This window comes from Canis aureus, chromosome 24 (genome assembly GCF_053574225.1).
Source record: "Canis aureus isolate CA01 chromosome 24, VMU_Caureus_v.1.0, whole genome shotgun sequence".
Lineage (NCBI taxonomy): Eukaryota > Metazoa > Chordata > Mammalia > Carnivora > Canidae > Canis > Canis aureus.
Genome location: NC_135634.1, coordinates 3,924,092 through 3,941,888, shown reverse-complemented (window position 1 = coordinate 3,941,888; position 17,797 = coordinate 3,924,092). Strand labels below are relative to the sequence as shown.

Genomic DNA, 17,797 nt, shown 5'->3' with positions numbered 1-17,797 from the left:
AGGTAGGAATAGTGGGCTGTTCAAATGTTAATTTTTCTCCTGCCTCTTTAACAACTCCATTAATTAATTTAGAAGAACCCAGATTAGTGGGGGATCCCTGGGTGGCTCAGCAGTTTAGTGCCTGCCTTCTGCCCTGGACGTGATCCTGGAGTCCAGGAATCCAGTCCCACATCAGGCTTCCTGCATGAAGCCAGCTTCTCCCTCTGCCTGTGTCTCTGCCTCTCTCTGTGTGTGTGTGTGTCTCTCATGAATAAATAAATAAAATCTTAAAAAAAAAAAAGAACCTAGATTACTACCAAAGTTTAAAATTAATGTTGCAAAGCTGTTGATACACCTTCACAATAGGGAAAATTAAACTGAAAAAGATATGCTGTTGACCATGTAGAGACTGGGTTTTTTTTTTTTTTACCTTAATTTGGAGAGCCATAAAAAGACCGAATGCTTTCACACAAAATAATATATTTCACTGCTTTCTAATATTATTTAAGAGTTAGTTTTCTTTAATGTGGACTAGTTCACAATGTGGTCGATCATGTGTAACAAACTCGGTAAGGTCTTGGCTGTGAAAATATTTAAGGAACGCATCAAGCTCTCCAAATATATGCACTGATCTTGCAAATATTAGGCAAGAATAATGACCGCACGTAAGTGATTTTAACTGCCATTAACTCTGTACCTGTCAATATTACATCAGGAACCAAGGGACAAATTACTTGCTGAAGATATGTCTTCAATCATGCCTCACCCTTATCTAATACACAGGAAGAGGATCAGTCTCAAGCGGGTGGGTGTTTGGTTCTGTTTTTTATCCAGCTTCCTTTGGCACTATTCATTTTGACAAGTATCACTGGAATGGGGTGCTGGCTCCTAGCCCTGTGAAGGGGGCTTTCTCTGCTCTCTTAGAATGAGGCTAGACATTACTCTTTGAAGAAAGGTAAATAAATAAAAGTGGGTTAAGAAAGAAAAGAAAAGGAGACACTATATTCTTTGAAGAAGGCAAGTGCTTTATCACAATGCAAAAGTTTTTAAAAGAAGTTAATGTTGAAATGCATGGCTTAATTATAAGAAGCTGAGTCATGAAATAAACTCACAGGCTCAACTGAACTAGGCTAGGAACCCCATCTACATCAGATTTACCACATGTTCACCAGGATGGCATCTAGGTGGAGGCAGTGATGTACGACGGTTCCAGCATGTTCTATAGTTAAGATCTAGATTTGCACCCAGGCCCCATCATTCAACAATGCAACACTGCACATCACTCAACACTCAAATTCCTCACAAGAAAAAAAAAAATCATACTTTACAGGTCTATTTGGAGGCTTAAGTATAATAAACCATGCTAACTGTAAAAGGTGAAATAAAATAGAGTCATTTATGTCAAGAGGATGTAAAAGGGAGCTAGGAGGCCATTAAAGAGGTAGGCCTTATACATGTCCTCACTGGGGGAGAACCTTTAACTTTTGAACTGGGCCAAAGCGCAAATATTCCAAGGATTCTGCAAGTTCAGGTAAACCTGCAACTTGCTGTAGTGATGGACTGCTGCCTAATGATGGCCATAGCAACCAATTATGTTTGGTCAAGATCAGTTTTCTAATCTTAGGCCATCAACACCTATCAAAATTCTTTGTAAACAACATATACAAGTATTCCTTTTTGCCGTTAAAAAGCCCTGACTTGGGGATCCCTGGGTGGCTCAGTGGTTTGGCGCCTGCCTTTGGCCCAGGGCGCCATCCTGGAGTCCCGGGATCGAGTCCCACGCCGGGCTCCCTGCATGGGGCCTGCTTCTCTCTCTGCCTCTCTTTCTCCTTCTCTCTCTCTCTCTCTCTCTATATATATATATATATATCATAAATAAAAATAAATCTTTAAATAAATAAATAAATAAATAAATAAATAAATAAATAAATAAAATAAAAAGCCCGGACTTCTGTTCCCTAGGACACAATTTGGGTTGTTACTCAAATTTGTGTTCCCTGGATTGTAATTCTGAGACTTCAAATAAATCCTTTTATTTATTTCAGTTCTGCCTCTTTTTTCAGTTGACAAAAATTAAGCCAGTTCCTAACATATATCAACTTGAATTGCTAGCTACTAGACTATGTTTATCCTTCCAGTATATGATCAATACAACTATAACATCGTTAGTCCTGTATTAATAGAAACAATAAAATCCTTCTGTTTATGCCTATAAAAATAACCATGAAATGTAATTAACGCAGGCCTTTCTTTTTGTATGATATTACAGAAGTACCAGAACAAGCCTGCAATCAAGTCCCCACAACATGAACTGTTTTAATATTTGAATTCATAAGAAGACTGTTATTAGGCAATTAGCCTAAACCATGCAATTTAATCAGACAAAGAAACATACAGGGAATCTTCTAGAATTGAGAGATTCTGCAACTTCATTCAAGTGCATTCATTTTGAACACCTATCTTTCAGTACTGAAGTATGACTGGTAAATATGACAGATATATTCCTGATACTCATACTGGGAGGAGAAGAGCAAAATATAACAATATAATGTAAAATAGAATGTGCAGAATAAAAGCATTTATCCCAGAGACTGTATAGAGAGGGACTGCTTCATGGAATTTCCCTGTGGGAGGGGGGACATGAGATAAGTTTGAAAGAGTGAGTAGGACTTAGCCATGTGAAAATCAGTAAGAAAGCATTCTAAAAAATAAAAGAGATAGACCAAAGAGAAACCCCAAACATTTTTAAACTAAAAACTGAGAAATCTTGTAGTAAAAAGATACAAGGCAAGATATTTATGTTAAGAGTTTCATTTAAGACACATGATCTGAGACACCGGGGTGGCTCAGTGGTTGACTGTCTGCCTTTAGCTCAGGGCATGATTCCCAGAGCCTTGGGATCGAGTCCTACCTCGGGCTCCCTGTAGGGAGCCTGCTTCTCCGTCTGCCTGTGTGTCTGCCTCTGTCTCTGTGTCTCTCATAAATAAATAAATAAAATCTTAAAAAAAAATAAGACACATAGCCTTACTAATAAATCTTATATCAAATATTCTAAAGTCAATAATTTCTGAATAATTTAGAACTATGTTTTTGTAAAACATGACCTATGATTTCAAAGAATTTCTATGAAAGTAAAACCTTATTCCTGATTTTATAATTAGTCATCCAGTGTTACTTTGCTTTGGAAAAACTGTCTAACCCAAGGGAAATGTGCTCTTCAATACTGAATGAAAGATATTCTAGAACAACTCTGTTAAGAATTTTGTTTTCAGGGGCAGCCCCGGTGGTGCAGCGGTTTAGCGCTGCCTGCAGCCCAGGACGTGATCCTGGAGACCCTGGATCGAGTCCCGCATTGGGTTCTCTGCATGGAGCCTGCTTCTCTCTCTGCCTCTCTCTCTCTGCATCTCTATGAATAAATAAATAAAATCTTTAAAAAAATTTGTTTTCATTTTCTTCTCCATTATTATCTCAGAAGATGAAAAGAGAAAATGTAAATGCAGTGTCTTTTAAAAAATGTACCTTTTAAAAGATACTACTAATTCTTATTTTCTTGTTACGTGTTATGTGTTTTTAGCCACCCTTCACCCTGCTGTATCATTAAGGTTGAGCAGCCTCCAATTCCACAGCTTCATATTAGCAAAAGGTACAAGCATTTTGAAAGAAGTCTTAGAAATGATCAAATACTTCCTATAGCTTTGCTTCTGACACTTTTAAGGACTCAATTTGTGGCTTTTTGTTGAATAGGCTTTGAAGTTAAGCATGCTTTGTATATTCCTGAACTATACAAAAAACCTAAGCAAAGAAAAAAGTGTTTAGTAGGAATGAACACTTTTAGTGGTTCAGAAGCAAAACTGAGAACAATACAGATTTAATATTTTATGGTCTCCCTGTTAATAGACAGTAAGCTCTTCAGGGCAGAGCCACTCCACCATGAAGTTCTAAGTGCCCTGATCATTGCCTGGCATGGGTTTGATAAGATATATGTTCAAAGAGTTAATGAATGAAGAAATGAATGAATGAATTAATGAATGGAACATATAAAAATGATTTGTGGGAAAAATATAAGCATGTGTTAATATGTAGGAAATTCGTACTACAATGTTTTGTTTTGGACAACATTTTGACAAGAATTTGGCAGCTTCATTTGATTAAATGCCATTGTAGAATTCCATTTGGAGAGTATGGTAAAAGACTCAATGAGTATTTTCTTCCAGTGCTTTCACAAAAGTCACTGTGGCCAAAAACAAAGTTAAATCAATTATGACATCAGGCCCAAAATCGGGGTTGGCATAAAATAGGGCTAAGTTGGTTCACTAACTGCAGAGGGAACAAAATGCAACAGGTGAGCACAGCCAGTTGCTGCTACTGTGTTCTTTCATTATGTGGATTTCACCTCCTGGGAATTTCATCTTACTCATCATCCACAGGATAACATCAATCCTGTACAGATATATCAGAGGAGAAGACCTTTGTAATTATAGGGTCAAAATCCCTTAAATCCCTCTCCCCAAAGAAAATGGAAGAAAGAAAAGCATAATACTGGGTTAATAATAGATATTTGAGAAGAAGTAGCTCAAATTCTGAGGCCACATCAATAGCTTACCTCATTTATCAGGGTTGGGTTTTTTTAGATTTTTTATTTTTAAGTAACCTCTACACCCAACATGGGTGTAGAACTCAAAATCTGAGGTCAGGAGTCACATGCTCCATGGATCAAGCTATCCAGGTGCCCCTCATTTTATCATTTTTAATACATTCTATTACTTTTAAGTGTCATTTAGTACTTAACAATCTCTAATAAAGTGAAGTTCTTCATTAGTTTCTTATAGTTATATATTAAAGTTATTCCAGTTCTGTTAAGATAGCAGGTCCCTGAGCCCTAAACACAAGAATCTAAAAAAAATGAGTTGATACTGTTGACATGGCTCAAATGAGCATGTGTAATCTGGTATCAAAGGGAATATATAGGAAAGAATATGCTTCCTTCATTATTAGGGGAAAAGATCATTTCAACTAGTTTCAGGCTCCCATGGAAACTGGCCAAAGAACTACAGGAAAAACTTGAAGTAAATTCAGGCATCTCAAACCTTAAATATTTAGTAAGTAGCAATAGACAAAGCAGCCAAGGCTAATGTGGAATAATCAAGGCTGACTTCAAAAGAAATTGAATACATTTTTTTATTCAGAAGTTTCTTTATCTTTTTCATCTTACATTATGCAGTTTTCTCCAACTGTTTTTCTAGAACAGATAATTACTATAATTCAAGAGTGAACACAGAACCAATATTTTCTGAAGATGGAAGTAAACAGACTTTTGAGAACTCACAACTCAGTGATGCAGACAAAAGCAATTATGCTAGGTGACAAATATGACAGATCTGAGTTTTCTGTACTTAATATTCAAATCCAACAGAAATTTCATGAGAAATTTATAACTCTTCTGCAATTAACTTTTTAAATTTCTTATTCCTGACCAATCAAGAGACTAAGCCAGATGTCAGAGAAGTTTTAGTATTTTCATCTGCTGTTGGAGACTAAAGGCTTTTTTCTTTATTAACAACTTCTAATAATGCATTTTATTAACATAAGGACTTATAATTTACTAAGAGCCTTCACACACATCCACATATTTTATACTTCCTACAAATCTTTGAGGACTATATTTTATATGCATAAATATATTTAATAAAATATTATGAATATTAAGTCTATTGAGCAGATGAGAAAACCAAATCTCAAGGAGATTACTGAAAAGTAACAAGGCTTATAAATGGCAGAACCAGAACTTTTAGTGTGGGGATTTAAAATTCATTAGTTTTTTTCATTATATCACATTAAATGTGCACACTTAAACACATATGCCAAACGCCATCACCAGTTTTTATGCCATTTCTTGCTGTTTTTCAATGTATTTCATAATTATTAATCTGGCAAACAATAAATATCATCCACTTACAGTTAAGCAGAAAATGCTCTAAATCCCAAACTTAATTATAGAGTACCAGCTTACATCACTGTGATTAAATCCTAAATCCTTCTGACAGAAAGGTCTGGCAACACTCACCTCTTTTTGACGGTACTTTATGGCCAATTTGAGTCTTGCGAGATCATTTCCACTTTGTTCTTCTATGAGACTACTGTCATCTCTGTAATTGAGAATGATTTCCAGTTCTCTGGAACTCCTTGTCTGATCCAGTAGGTCCTTAGCAAACTGTTTGCACTGTCGGGACAGCTCCTCATATTCCGACTTGAATTCGTTTTCTACTTTACTCAGTTCCTGAAGCTCCCAACTTAGCTGAAAGGCTGTGAGAAAAGGGTCTTCACTTGATAGTGCAATGAGCGAGGGGCTGGCCAAGGCCTTGTAGATGTTGAGTCTGGAGCGTGAGTGGCGGAGGCTGTCCACGTCCGAGCTGGACACGCATTCCACACAGTTACAGCGGACCTCATGGGGTCTGGGCACAGAGACTCCTTTCTGAACTAAAAGCTTTATTATCTCGTAATTATTTGTATGGGCTGCCAAAATGATTGGTGTAATGTCTGGAGTGAATTCAGAAAACTGCTTATCAAGGAGTATGGGAGGCACCTAGAAAAAAGAAGAAAGCAGAGGTGATGAGTATTTATGCATTTGCTCAAGCCTGTGAATTTCAAACAGCACGCTGTAGGAACGCTGAACAAAGTTCATAAATCTTTTGCCAGGCTTTTTTGGCAGGAGAGAGATGGCTTTCTTTTTTTCTGCCAAAAGATAAGAGAAAATTAGTGAAAAAAAAACCTTTCTAATATAATTACACATTATTCTTATTATAATTTGTTTAATCTGAATCTTGATATTTTATGACATCTTAAAATAGTGGCTATGGGAAGTCTTTACTTGATAAAAGACTTTCTTGCTCCCAATTTATTTTCTGTCAATCTTTCCGTTTTTTCCCCAGACGTGTGGACTACTTAAATAATCAATACACTGAGTAATAATTAATGATTTGTTTTAAACCCAAGTTTTTCCTCTGTAATAGAAGTCTTAGTTCTTCAATCGTTTGTTTGTTCGTATGTTTGTTGGTTGGTTTTATCTTCTGCATTCCTAAAACCAAGTCTATGATTAAAGGTGGTAGCAGAACATAAGAAGCCTCGCCTCATGCTTTCTGTTTTCAACTATCACTCTATAGTGTATTTTCCAGATGACAACATATGCTCCATCACCATTTTATCAGATATCAACAAATGGTTCCCAGTGAATCAGATCACTGGCATGTTATGGACAATTTCCTTTGGGTTTTACTTTAGGACTGGTAATGATGAAAATGTTATAATAAGCACTCTTTAGTCAACATCTGTTAGGTACTTTAGCCCTCACTATTATTCACGTTTTATAGATGTGCTCCTTCAGTGCTTAAGTGGAAGAGTTACTGTTTGCACCCAGGTCCACCTGACTGACACCGGAGCCTGTATGCATTACACATCCCACTGCTTTACAAGTTTTGGTTTAATAGTTCTTCCTGCTGGCACAAAGAGGCATCTGCGAAAATAAATGCTGTATAAGAATAAGGTAAAAAAGCATGACAGATAAAATGATGACACATATACTGCATAAGACATATTGTAAAATATAATGGAAACCATAAAAGGATCAAAAGCAAAGCAACTATGTGGAGAAAAACAGAACTCATAAGAAAGTTTAATTATACTACTTTTAAGTAGGGGTATAATCTTTGCATGAGAATAATTAAGCCTATATGCTTCTAATTTATTTGGCCATTTAGAATATTTGTTTTATAAGAAATACTCTGTAAAGATTAATGAGATGCAGTTATCATTTAAAAAGTTATTTAATGGACACCTGGGTGGCTCAGTGGTTTAGCACTTGCCTTTGGCTCAGGGCGTGATCCTGGAGTCCCAGGATCAAGTCCCACGTTGGACTCCCTGCATGGACCCTGCTTCTCCCTCTGCCTGTATCTCTGCCTCAAACTGTGTCTCTCATGAATAAATAAATAAAATCTTTTTTTAAAAAAAGGCTATTTAAAATATATGCATCAGTTGATGAAGATAACACTCTGTTCAAGCAGGGTCAATATTTCATTACTTTTTAAGTAATTAACTTTAATTTTAAATATTACATTAATTGAAAATTTAACTATGTATTTATTACAAAGAGAAAAAAATCATTAATTGAAATGAATATCAAATAATATTTAAGTATATTTCAAGTTTTTTCTATGGCAGACTGGAAGAAAAAACAACGTAAGTAAATAAGTCACTATGTTAAATGTATATTTAAGTGATAAATGCAATTTAAAGGGGCTTTCTGGATTCAATAGAATTTCACTCTAGGTTTCTATAGTTTTTAAAAGTTATCAATAATTTTAAATTTATTAACCATCAAATGCAACTTTGAAGAATATTTCAGCAAGATCTTATGAAAAAGAAGTATAATATAGCCATGTTAAAAAGCATTCATATTTCAGAAGAATGCCAGTGTCATAGTTTTAGAGAGATTGTAAAATAACTGATAAAACATGTAAGAATATACCCAGAATATTCTGTTTGAGTTGTAAGATTCAATAAATCATTGTGAATTTTTAATTTTTTAAATATATGGACATCCTTAATTTTATCTTTTATAAGGAATTCATTTTAGAAAATAATTTTTGAATAAAGCAGTTCTATAAGATCATGACATAGTAACTTATTAGTCAATAAATACTTTTAAAATTTTGTACTTTAAATTCCACAATACAGGGATCCCTGGGTGGCGCAGTGGTTTGGCGCCTGCCTTTGGCCCAGGGCGCCATCCTGGAGACCCGGGATCGAATCCCACATCGGGCTCCCGGTGCATGGAGCCTCCTTCTCCCTCTGCCTATGTCTCTGCCTCTCTCTCTCTCTCTCTCTCTCTCTGTAACTATCATAAATAAATAAAAATTAAAAAAAATAAAAAAATAAATTCCATGTACTGTCTTCACCATTAATTGCTTGATGCCCAGCTGTCAGGGAACACTAGACACTGGGGACTGTTTGGCCTTAGGTGTCCTTCACACAGGATTCTGCAGGGCCTCTGATCAGCCAGCTAGGCAGGCACACATCAGTGTTTATATACATGTCCTAGAGGACAGCCTTTGGGGTTTCTCCTGGAATGGGAGAAACCCTCATTCCATGAAAAAAAATAAAAATAGTAATAAAACAAAAACGCCTTTAAAAAATTGCCTGGTATTGAGTACTAATTATATGCCTACTCCAATGATTACATGGTGTTTGAAAATTGGAGGCTATCTTACTCTATCATCACTTCTACATTTACTAGTTTGTAGTCCTCTGAATGTAAAAATATGCCCTCTTCTCCTTTTTATTACTATTACTATGGGCCTATGGATTCTTCCTTTATTTTAATATATAGTAGTTAACTGCAATAATCATTCACTTTGAACTTAATGAGGTATATATTCATTAAAATGCACAAATGCTAACGTGAAGCTTGATGCATTTTTAAAACATCTATGAACCTGTGCGACACAAAACAGAATAATCCAGAAGAGTGCCTGCACCCCAGAAACCTTCTTCATGTCACCTCCCAGTTGTTATATTTTGTAATCACAAACCTAAACACTATTGCCATAGATCACTTTCACACACACTTGTTCACTTTATATAAGTGAATTATAAAGTCTGTACTTTTTACATCTAGCTTTCTTTGGATAATGTTAGCTCTTGAAATACACTAATATTGTTAGTAGCAATCTTTTTTGTAATTTCAATTTTGCATAATATTTTGATTTTTGAATATAGCTCAACTTTTTACATATTCCTTGATCACCTTTGTGTGATTTCCAGTTTCCATTTGTGACCAAGAATATTGCTTCTATGTACATTTTTGTCCATGTCAGCTAATATGCATCTAAGAATGCAATTTCTGGGTCAAATAGTTTTAAGTAGTTATAGCAATTTTCACAACTATCACAAATTGTACTTGGTATTGCCAATTATTTACCTATTGGTCTATATATCTACCTATTTGTTTATGACGTTCATTATGTCTAGAAATCATTTTGAATTTTTTTACTTATTATTATCAAGGATGAGTGTTGGATTTGCCTAAGGCCTTTTCCACTTCTATGGAGATAATTATATAATTGTTCCCCTTACTCCTAAAAAATATGGAAAATTCGATTAGTGACTTTCCTTTTTTTTTTTTAAGATTTATTTATTTATTTATTCATAGAGACACAGAGAGAGAGAGAGAGGCAGAGACACAGGCAGAGGGAGAAGCAGGCTCCATGCGGGGAGCCTGATGTGGGACTCAATCCTGGGTCTACAGGATCACACCCTGAACTGAAGGTGGCGCTAAACCCCTGAGCTATCCGGGCTGCCCAATGACTTTCTTTAATATTGAAACATTCTGGCTTCCCTGAAATAAATCTTCCCTTGGTCCAATGTGTAATATTTTTAGTATGACTAATACTTTCATTTAGATTTTTCATATCAATGTTCATATATGATATTGATTTATAATCTTTTCTATGATGTCTTCATCAAATTTCAGTATAAATACTGTTTTTGCTTCATAAAAAGCATATGGACTCCCTCTTCCTTTAGAATACAGAAAGAAGTGCCACCCAGATCTTTCTGCAAGAGAGGATTTATGGCCTACCTGTAAAGAATGTAGTTCATTAAGCCTCCAGCTAGCCATCCCTTAGGGTTCTTCCTCAAGTTTGGAGCCCAGGACAATGTCTAAACAAGTAAGCTAACAAGGGCCAGCTATTTCTATACAACTTGGGACACCTCTAGTAGATTATTTTCTTCTGAGTTCTCCTTTACACTGGCAGGGATTTTCGTCAGTTTTGCATCATGGTCTAATGGATTCCACTTCTCAATCCTGGTCCCTTCCCTTTTACTTTCAAAATGTCATTTTCCAATGAATATTTTTTAAAGATTTATTTATTTTATTTGAGGGGAAGGTGGCATGGAGGGAGAGGGAATCTTCAGCAGACTCCACTTTGGAGCTGGCGCTCGAACTCATGACCAGTGAGGAAACCAAGAATCAGATGCTTAACCAACTGCACCGCCCAGGCACAATAAATCTTCTACAATCATCTCATTTGTCTGTTTCTTGAAGAATCCAAAATGTGATTTATCTATTTTCCACTCAATGTGAGGAAAAAATAGGTAGCACTGAAATTATTTGATCTTTCAAATTTCAAAACTATCCTATGAAACCCATCAGTGCCTGCTTCTTTTATGAGATAGTTATTCAATAGCTTTTCCTACTTACTGCATCATAATTAGCTTGGATTTTCAATAAATAATGGGGTCAATGAGTATAAACTGCATTTCCTGGGAAGTTATTAAATTCCTCTGGGTTCATTTAGAAAAGAAAGTTTTAGGTATGCAAGGACTCAGGACATGGTATGCTCACAATGTCCTTCCTGAGAAGTCTACTGTGGGACAAGGTTATGGGGAACTGAGGAAAGGATAAATGGTAGGGTTTAAATGTATATAATAGTTAATAAAAAATCAATTCAAAGTTGGAAAATGAAAATTTTTAAATGTTCTAAAAAGGAAAAAAGAATGAGAGAGAGAAAGAGAGAGATTGAGAGAAAGGAGGATGTGGAGCAAAAGGCTCTTTACTTAACCAGCCGATAGAACAGAAGCCTTAGTAAAGCAAAAGGAAGGCACAAAGGTTTTATAAAAGGTATTAATATAAAATACAAACTATTCTAAATAATGACAGAGGTTACTGAAGACCTTCAATTCTTCCCTTTTACTATCACAAAGATAAATTTTCCAAAATATTAATCGCTTGGACAATTCCTTTTCTTAAAATACAACCATGGCTTATAACTACTTTAATAATTCACTTATACATCAATCAACGAATATTTATTGACTCTGTTGTCTGGACCTGCATTAGACTCTGAGCAATTAAGAAAAATGAAGCTGAAACAGTCCACATCTTCAAACAGATGACTGCCATACTTGACACATTCCCAAATCCATCAACAAACTGAATCAAATGTTTACTAACTTACTATAAATCCAGCACCATAATAGGTACCATGTGAAATACACAGAAAAATAAGAAATAACACACATTTGCAACATCATATCAGATTTAATAGTTCAAAAATGTCTATCTTAGTGGCAAAGAGATATTTTTATATTTAGGTAGAATATCACACTCCAGACTTTATATGCCTCAGATTGATGTTGAATATCTTCAAGGTGAAGATTTTGAATAAATTTGAGAAAAGCAGTCCATTTACAAGTTAATAGATTCTTTGTGTATTCATCACTTTTATGTGGCATGAAATGATTCCATTAATAATGTAACTAATGTTATGGCAAGGTTGACAAAGAAGCATTGAACAAATATTCATTCATAAAGCTCTGAAGAAAAGCCAGAGCAACTGTCCAGTTCTGCAATAAAAACAACATCTACTTAGTTTTAGGATCCTCTTTTAATTGCATGTTCTATTCTGTTGTAGATTACTGGTTGAAGTATGTCATTCAACCACTTAAATTCATATTTTATTTTATTTTATTTTTTAATTTTTTATTTATTTATGATAGTCACACAGGGAGAGAGAAAGAGAGAGGCAGAGACATAGGCAGAGGGAGAAGCAGGCTCCATGCACTGGGAGCCCGACGTGGGATTCGATCCCGGGTCTCCAGGATCGCGCCCTGGGCCAAAGACAGGCGCCAAACCGCTGCGCCACCCAGGGATCCCCTTAAATTCATATTTTAAAAAATGGTACACATGCGTGTTGTTTATTAGTATATATTTTTGTGCATGTATGTTTGCCTGGATATAATACTTTTTTGTCTGTAGATTTTACTTCAGCTGAAAGTCAAGCATGGTGTGATTTTCATCTGCAGTGTTATTATGCTCATGATAGTCACATCTCTCCTTAAATATGCCAAATGGCAAATTTAAAAAAAATGAAAAAAAGCTATATTTTGATCAAGATCATTTTTTGGTAATAGCTACCAAGTACCTACAGTGACCTATTTGTTTATTTTAATGTTGGGATATACGCTCTTCACCTGTAACATTGGAACCACAAAAGGAAAGGGAGATTTGTATGTTGAAGATACTGAATAAAGCAAAGGAGAGAGATTGGGATGGAAAATAGATTAGTTTGAAAATAAAGTGTGAGAAGGGGGAGCACACCCATTTTTTCCTATTCTAAGGAAATGTTGGGTCTGTACACTGAGAGGGCTCATCAGTCTTTGGTTGAAACAATGACATACAATTAGATACATTCTGCTGATATCCCAGACTTCCAAGGTTTAAAAAAAAAAAAAAAAGAGGAAAGTGTGAAATCATCAGATCTATAGAATGAGTGGGTAACAATGGAGATGCAACGAATATCAAACTTCTCTCATTAAAATCTGCAAGACATGCCACTGTATCTATATACAATCGTTTAGTAAGTGAATGTGACTCAAGAATATTGCATCTAACTAATTTACCATCACTCTCCTGTTAGGATAAAAAACATATGGGTGGTTAGACCAGAATTCAGAAGGTACATCACCTACATGTCTTATAGAAGTAACTTTTTCAGAAAATATGATAACCAAATATTAAGTGATTCAACTTCCATTAGGTAGGAAGAAATCGTTTGAGCAATGAATCTTGCAATACTGGAGTTAACTCAAATGTTTATTTATATGGGTAATACAAATAATCGGTAAAGATACTTGAAGCAGAAGAGACAAAAAGAGAATATCCAAAAATAGTTTGGAATTCAGTTTTAAACTATTTCACTGTAACCTAGGAATTTGTGGGTAGAATTTGAAGTTGGAGGATAAAGAGACAAAATATACTTTATTTTACCAACTTTCTTATAAATAACATAGATCTTCTTTCATTTAGTTTATATTTATGTGGGCCACCGTCTTTTACTTAGCAGCAATTGGCTTATTCCAAGTAATATCGTATTAATGATATTATTATCATTAATAATAACAATATTAGTTTGGCTTCCATATTATTTTATACTTATTATTTTCTTGGTTTCAGTTCTTACTTTTACATTTCTTTTTTTATTTATTTAAGCACCATGGTAGGCATGGAGCCCAATGTGGGGCTTGAACACATGACCCTGAGATAAAGACCTGAGCTGACATCAAGAGTTGATGCCACCCAGGTACCCCCTACTTCCTTTTTTTTTTTTTAATAATTCTAATTTTATTTTATTAACTTATTTATTTTAAGTAGGCTGTATATCTAACATGAGGCTTGAACTCACAACCCAGAGGTCAAGAATCATATGTTCCCCAAATAAGCCAGTGAGGCATCCCTACATTTGCATTTTATTTTACTTTTTCGGATTTGTTTACAATAGAAAGAGAGAAAGAGAGAGCAAGGGCACCTGAGCCAAAATCAAGAGTTAAATGCTTAACCTACTGAGCCACCAGGTGCCTCCCTACCTTTGTATTTTAAATAAGCAATAAATAACCAAAAATTTAGGTGTTAACAAAGTAATAAATTCTCTTCTAAAAAAAAAAACAACCCAACGATCCAAAGGAAAATAAAGATGATGTTAAAAAAATCTCTGGAAAGGAGGGCACCTGAGTGGCTTAGTGGCTGAGCATCTGCCTTCAGCTCAGGTCATGATCCTGGGATCCTGGGACTGAGTCTTGCATCAGGCTCCCTACTGGGAGCCTGCTTCTCCTTCTGCCTATGTCTCTGCCTCTCTCTGTATGTCTTTCATGAATAAATAAAATCTTAAAAAAAAATCTCTGGAAAGGAGACCACTACAATAATTATTAAGAAATTGAATCCAACAGTGTACGAAAAGAATAAAATGCAGCGTAAAAATAGGGCTTTATTTCAAAAATTTAAATGCTTTTGATTACCATTAAATTTTTCACTATCACTCATTATTAGAGCGCCTGGGTTTACAAAAGAAGTTCTATCTTGCACTCCTGTGTGGCCTGGCCATTACTGCCTCCCTTTGTCCTTCACTTTCTTTACCTGTAAAATGGACCAATTAAGTATCTACTATAGCACTGTTATGAGAGCTAGCCGGTTTATGCAGTAAAGCACTTAGAACAGTGCATGACCTTTGGTGGGAGCTAAACAGATACCTATCTGGATTGTCCATCCCTGCACTGGAATGTAAGTTCCCTGAGGGCAGAGACTGTGTAGGTTTTCAACTTGTCTCTGACCTCTGTGCTGGCACATGAATAATAAACAATGGCACATGAGGCAATAAATACCTATTGAATAAATGAATGAATCTGTAAGTGGTGTAGTGAAGTGTTTCTAAAACTTCCCAGTATTACTTCAATGTGATGATACTGTACATGAAAGGGGGTCTGGTAAAATCTATCACCATTCCTAACTATGAGATAAAGTATTTACCAAAAAAAAAAAAAAAAAAAAAAAAAAAGGAAACTTCATGATAAAGAGTGAAAAGACTTCCTTTTAAAATTAGAAATAGGGGGATCCCTGGGTGGCGCAGCGGTTTGGCGCCTGCCTTTGGCCTAGGGCGCGATCCTGGAGACCCAGGATCGAATCCCACATCGGGCTCCCGGTGCATGGAGCCTGCTTCTCCCTCTGCCTGTGTCTCTGCCTCTCTCTCTCTCTCTGTGACTATCATAAACAAATAAAAATTAAAAATAAAATAAAATAAAATAAAATTAGAAATAGGGATCCCTGGGTGGCGCAGCGGTTTGGCGCCTGCCTTTGGCCCAGGGCGCGATCCTGGAGACCCGGGATCGAATCCCACGTCGGGCTCCCTGCATGGAGCCTGCTTCTCCCTCTGCCTCTCTCTCTCTCTCTCTCTATCATGAATAAATAAAATCTTTAAAAAAAAAAGAAATATTAGAGTAATAAAGCTTATTAATACAAGTTCATATACAAAAATCTATATTCTATTTAGCAATAGTAAGTTATATATGATATATATAAGTTATAATCAGAACTGATTACATATAGAATAAAAAATTGGTCATTATTAAGAATGATAAAATATACAATACTTATGAATAAAAATTAAATAAAATTTAATAAAACTTATAAGAAGAAACAATAAAACATCGTGGAGCATAAAATAAGATCCAAAATATGGGGAAGTATGTTTCTGGATCGAGAGACTTAATATCTTAATTATGCCAATTATCTCAAAAGAAATATATACATTTAATAACAATAACATTTCACTTGGGATCTTTTTTATTTATAACATGATAAAATTATTTTGTTAGTTAATATGGAGGAATGTATATCCAAGAATTATAAATATTAGGAAATGGAGAATATGATACAAGAATTTGACATGAGAATAGAGCAAGAAATATAAATTAGTTGAATGGAATTTTGACCAAAATTAAGCTAAGTATATATAGGAACTTTATACATGAAAAACTGGAATTTCTATTACATTGGAAAAAGTGGTTCACATATCACACAGCACTGAAACAATTCTCTACCTAAACAAACCAAATTGGTCCCTATCTCATTTCATATCAGTAAATTTGAGATGGAGTAAATATTTAACAGTTAAAAAAAAAAAAGGTAATAATTTTAGAAAAGTTTTTTTTTTTTTTTTTTAAAGAAAAGAACTTTAAAAAATAGTTGAATAGCCGCAGGGTTGGAAACACAGAACAGAAAACTGTATATTTCATTACACAATCCTCAAGCAGAATGACCACAGACACCATAAATCAAGTCATAAAATAAACCATGGTAAAACAAATTTGCTAAATAAGAAACATGTTAATATTCATATCATATAAGAGAACCTATACATTGAAAATAAAGTTATAAACAACCCAATGAACAAGTGGACAATTATAAACAAGAGTGTCACAGAAGAAAATCAAAAGGTCGGAAACCTTGGACGATCTTTCTCACTACAATCAGAAAGAGGCAAATTAAAACAATAATGAACTACAATATTTTGGGCATCATTTTGCCAAATTTAAGGAGTGGTGTATAAAAGTCCTCTCTCTCAACAAAACCTAGTGGAATATGAATTAGTAACGGCCTTGCAGGAAAGTATCTGGTGCTTACATAAACACTGAGAACCAGAGTCTCACTTAGAAGGACCTTTCCTACAGAGAAACAATTACCATGAGAATATTTCTTTGTATTTATTTCATCATTGTTTACCATGGTAGAAATTGGGGTATACCTGAATATTTTCCAAAAGAGAAAAAGTTGCATAGATTCTGCAACCTTCATATCCCTATATAAAATATTACCATGCTTTAAATATCCAAACTAGAGTTAATACTCTATGTATCAATCTGGAGGGATTGTTCTGAGGTTTCGTTTTGTCCTGATGGAGAGTGGTAGCATAGTGATTTACATAAAGGCTCCCTGTTTTAGGTTCTTTAAACATTAGTTGAGAATCTACTCTATATCAGACACTGTCCTTAGTATCACCTAATTATATCTTGCTACTTTTTGATAAACAAAGATGTCTATAATTAAATCCAACTCTGTGTATTAAGATCTACTTTGTACTCCACCCTCGCATGTGGCCTACAGCCTAATCATTCCAGCTTCAAACGTTCCTTTCTTATTGGCTCCTATTTCCTCCCACTTATCAAATTCTACCAACCATTCAAAACCCAACTTAAATGTCATTGCTATGATGCCCTTTAGTAAAACTGAACTGTCATTAACCTGCCATTTTCTCTTTGCTTGGAGGCGGAGGAAAGGGAAGTGATTATAATTTGTTTTTTTACAAGAAGAGGGAAATAGCCATTTTCAAAAAGGGAATTTGTAAGAACAGAGAGAAAGGCATGCATATTATACCCTTTCTGATTCTCTTACCTCCTTTAAGGGCTCTCGTACAAACTGTTTAGAACTTTAGCC

The 17,797-nt window shown here is 35.1% G+C and overlaps 1 protein-coding gene across 2 annotated transcripts in view; it reads right to left on the bottom strand.

Annotated features, from left to right (window-relative positions):
- The window catches only part of TRPC4 (transient receptor potential cation channel subfamily C member 4), a 208,621-nt gene that overhangs the window by 110,448 nt on the left and 80,376 nt on the right, over nt 1-17,797 (bottom strand). For both annotated transcript variants that reach the window (XM_077867972.1, XM_077867973.1), the window contains exon 3: nt 6,044-6,562. In XM_077867972.1, coding sequence (XP_077724098.1) covers nt 6,044-6,562 — 519 coding nt within the window. The remainder of the gene's footprint in view (nt 1-6,043; nt 6,563-17,797) is intronic.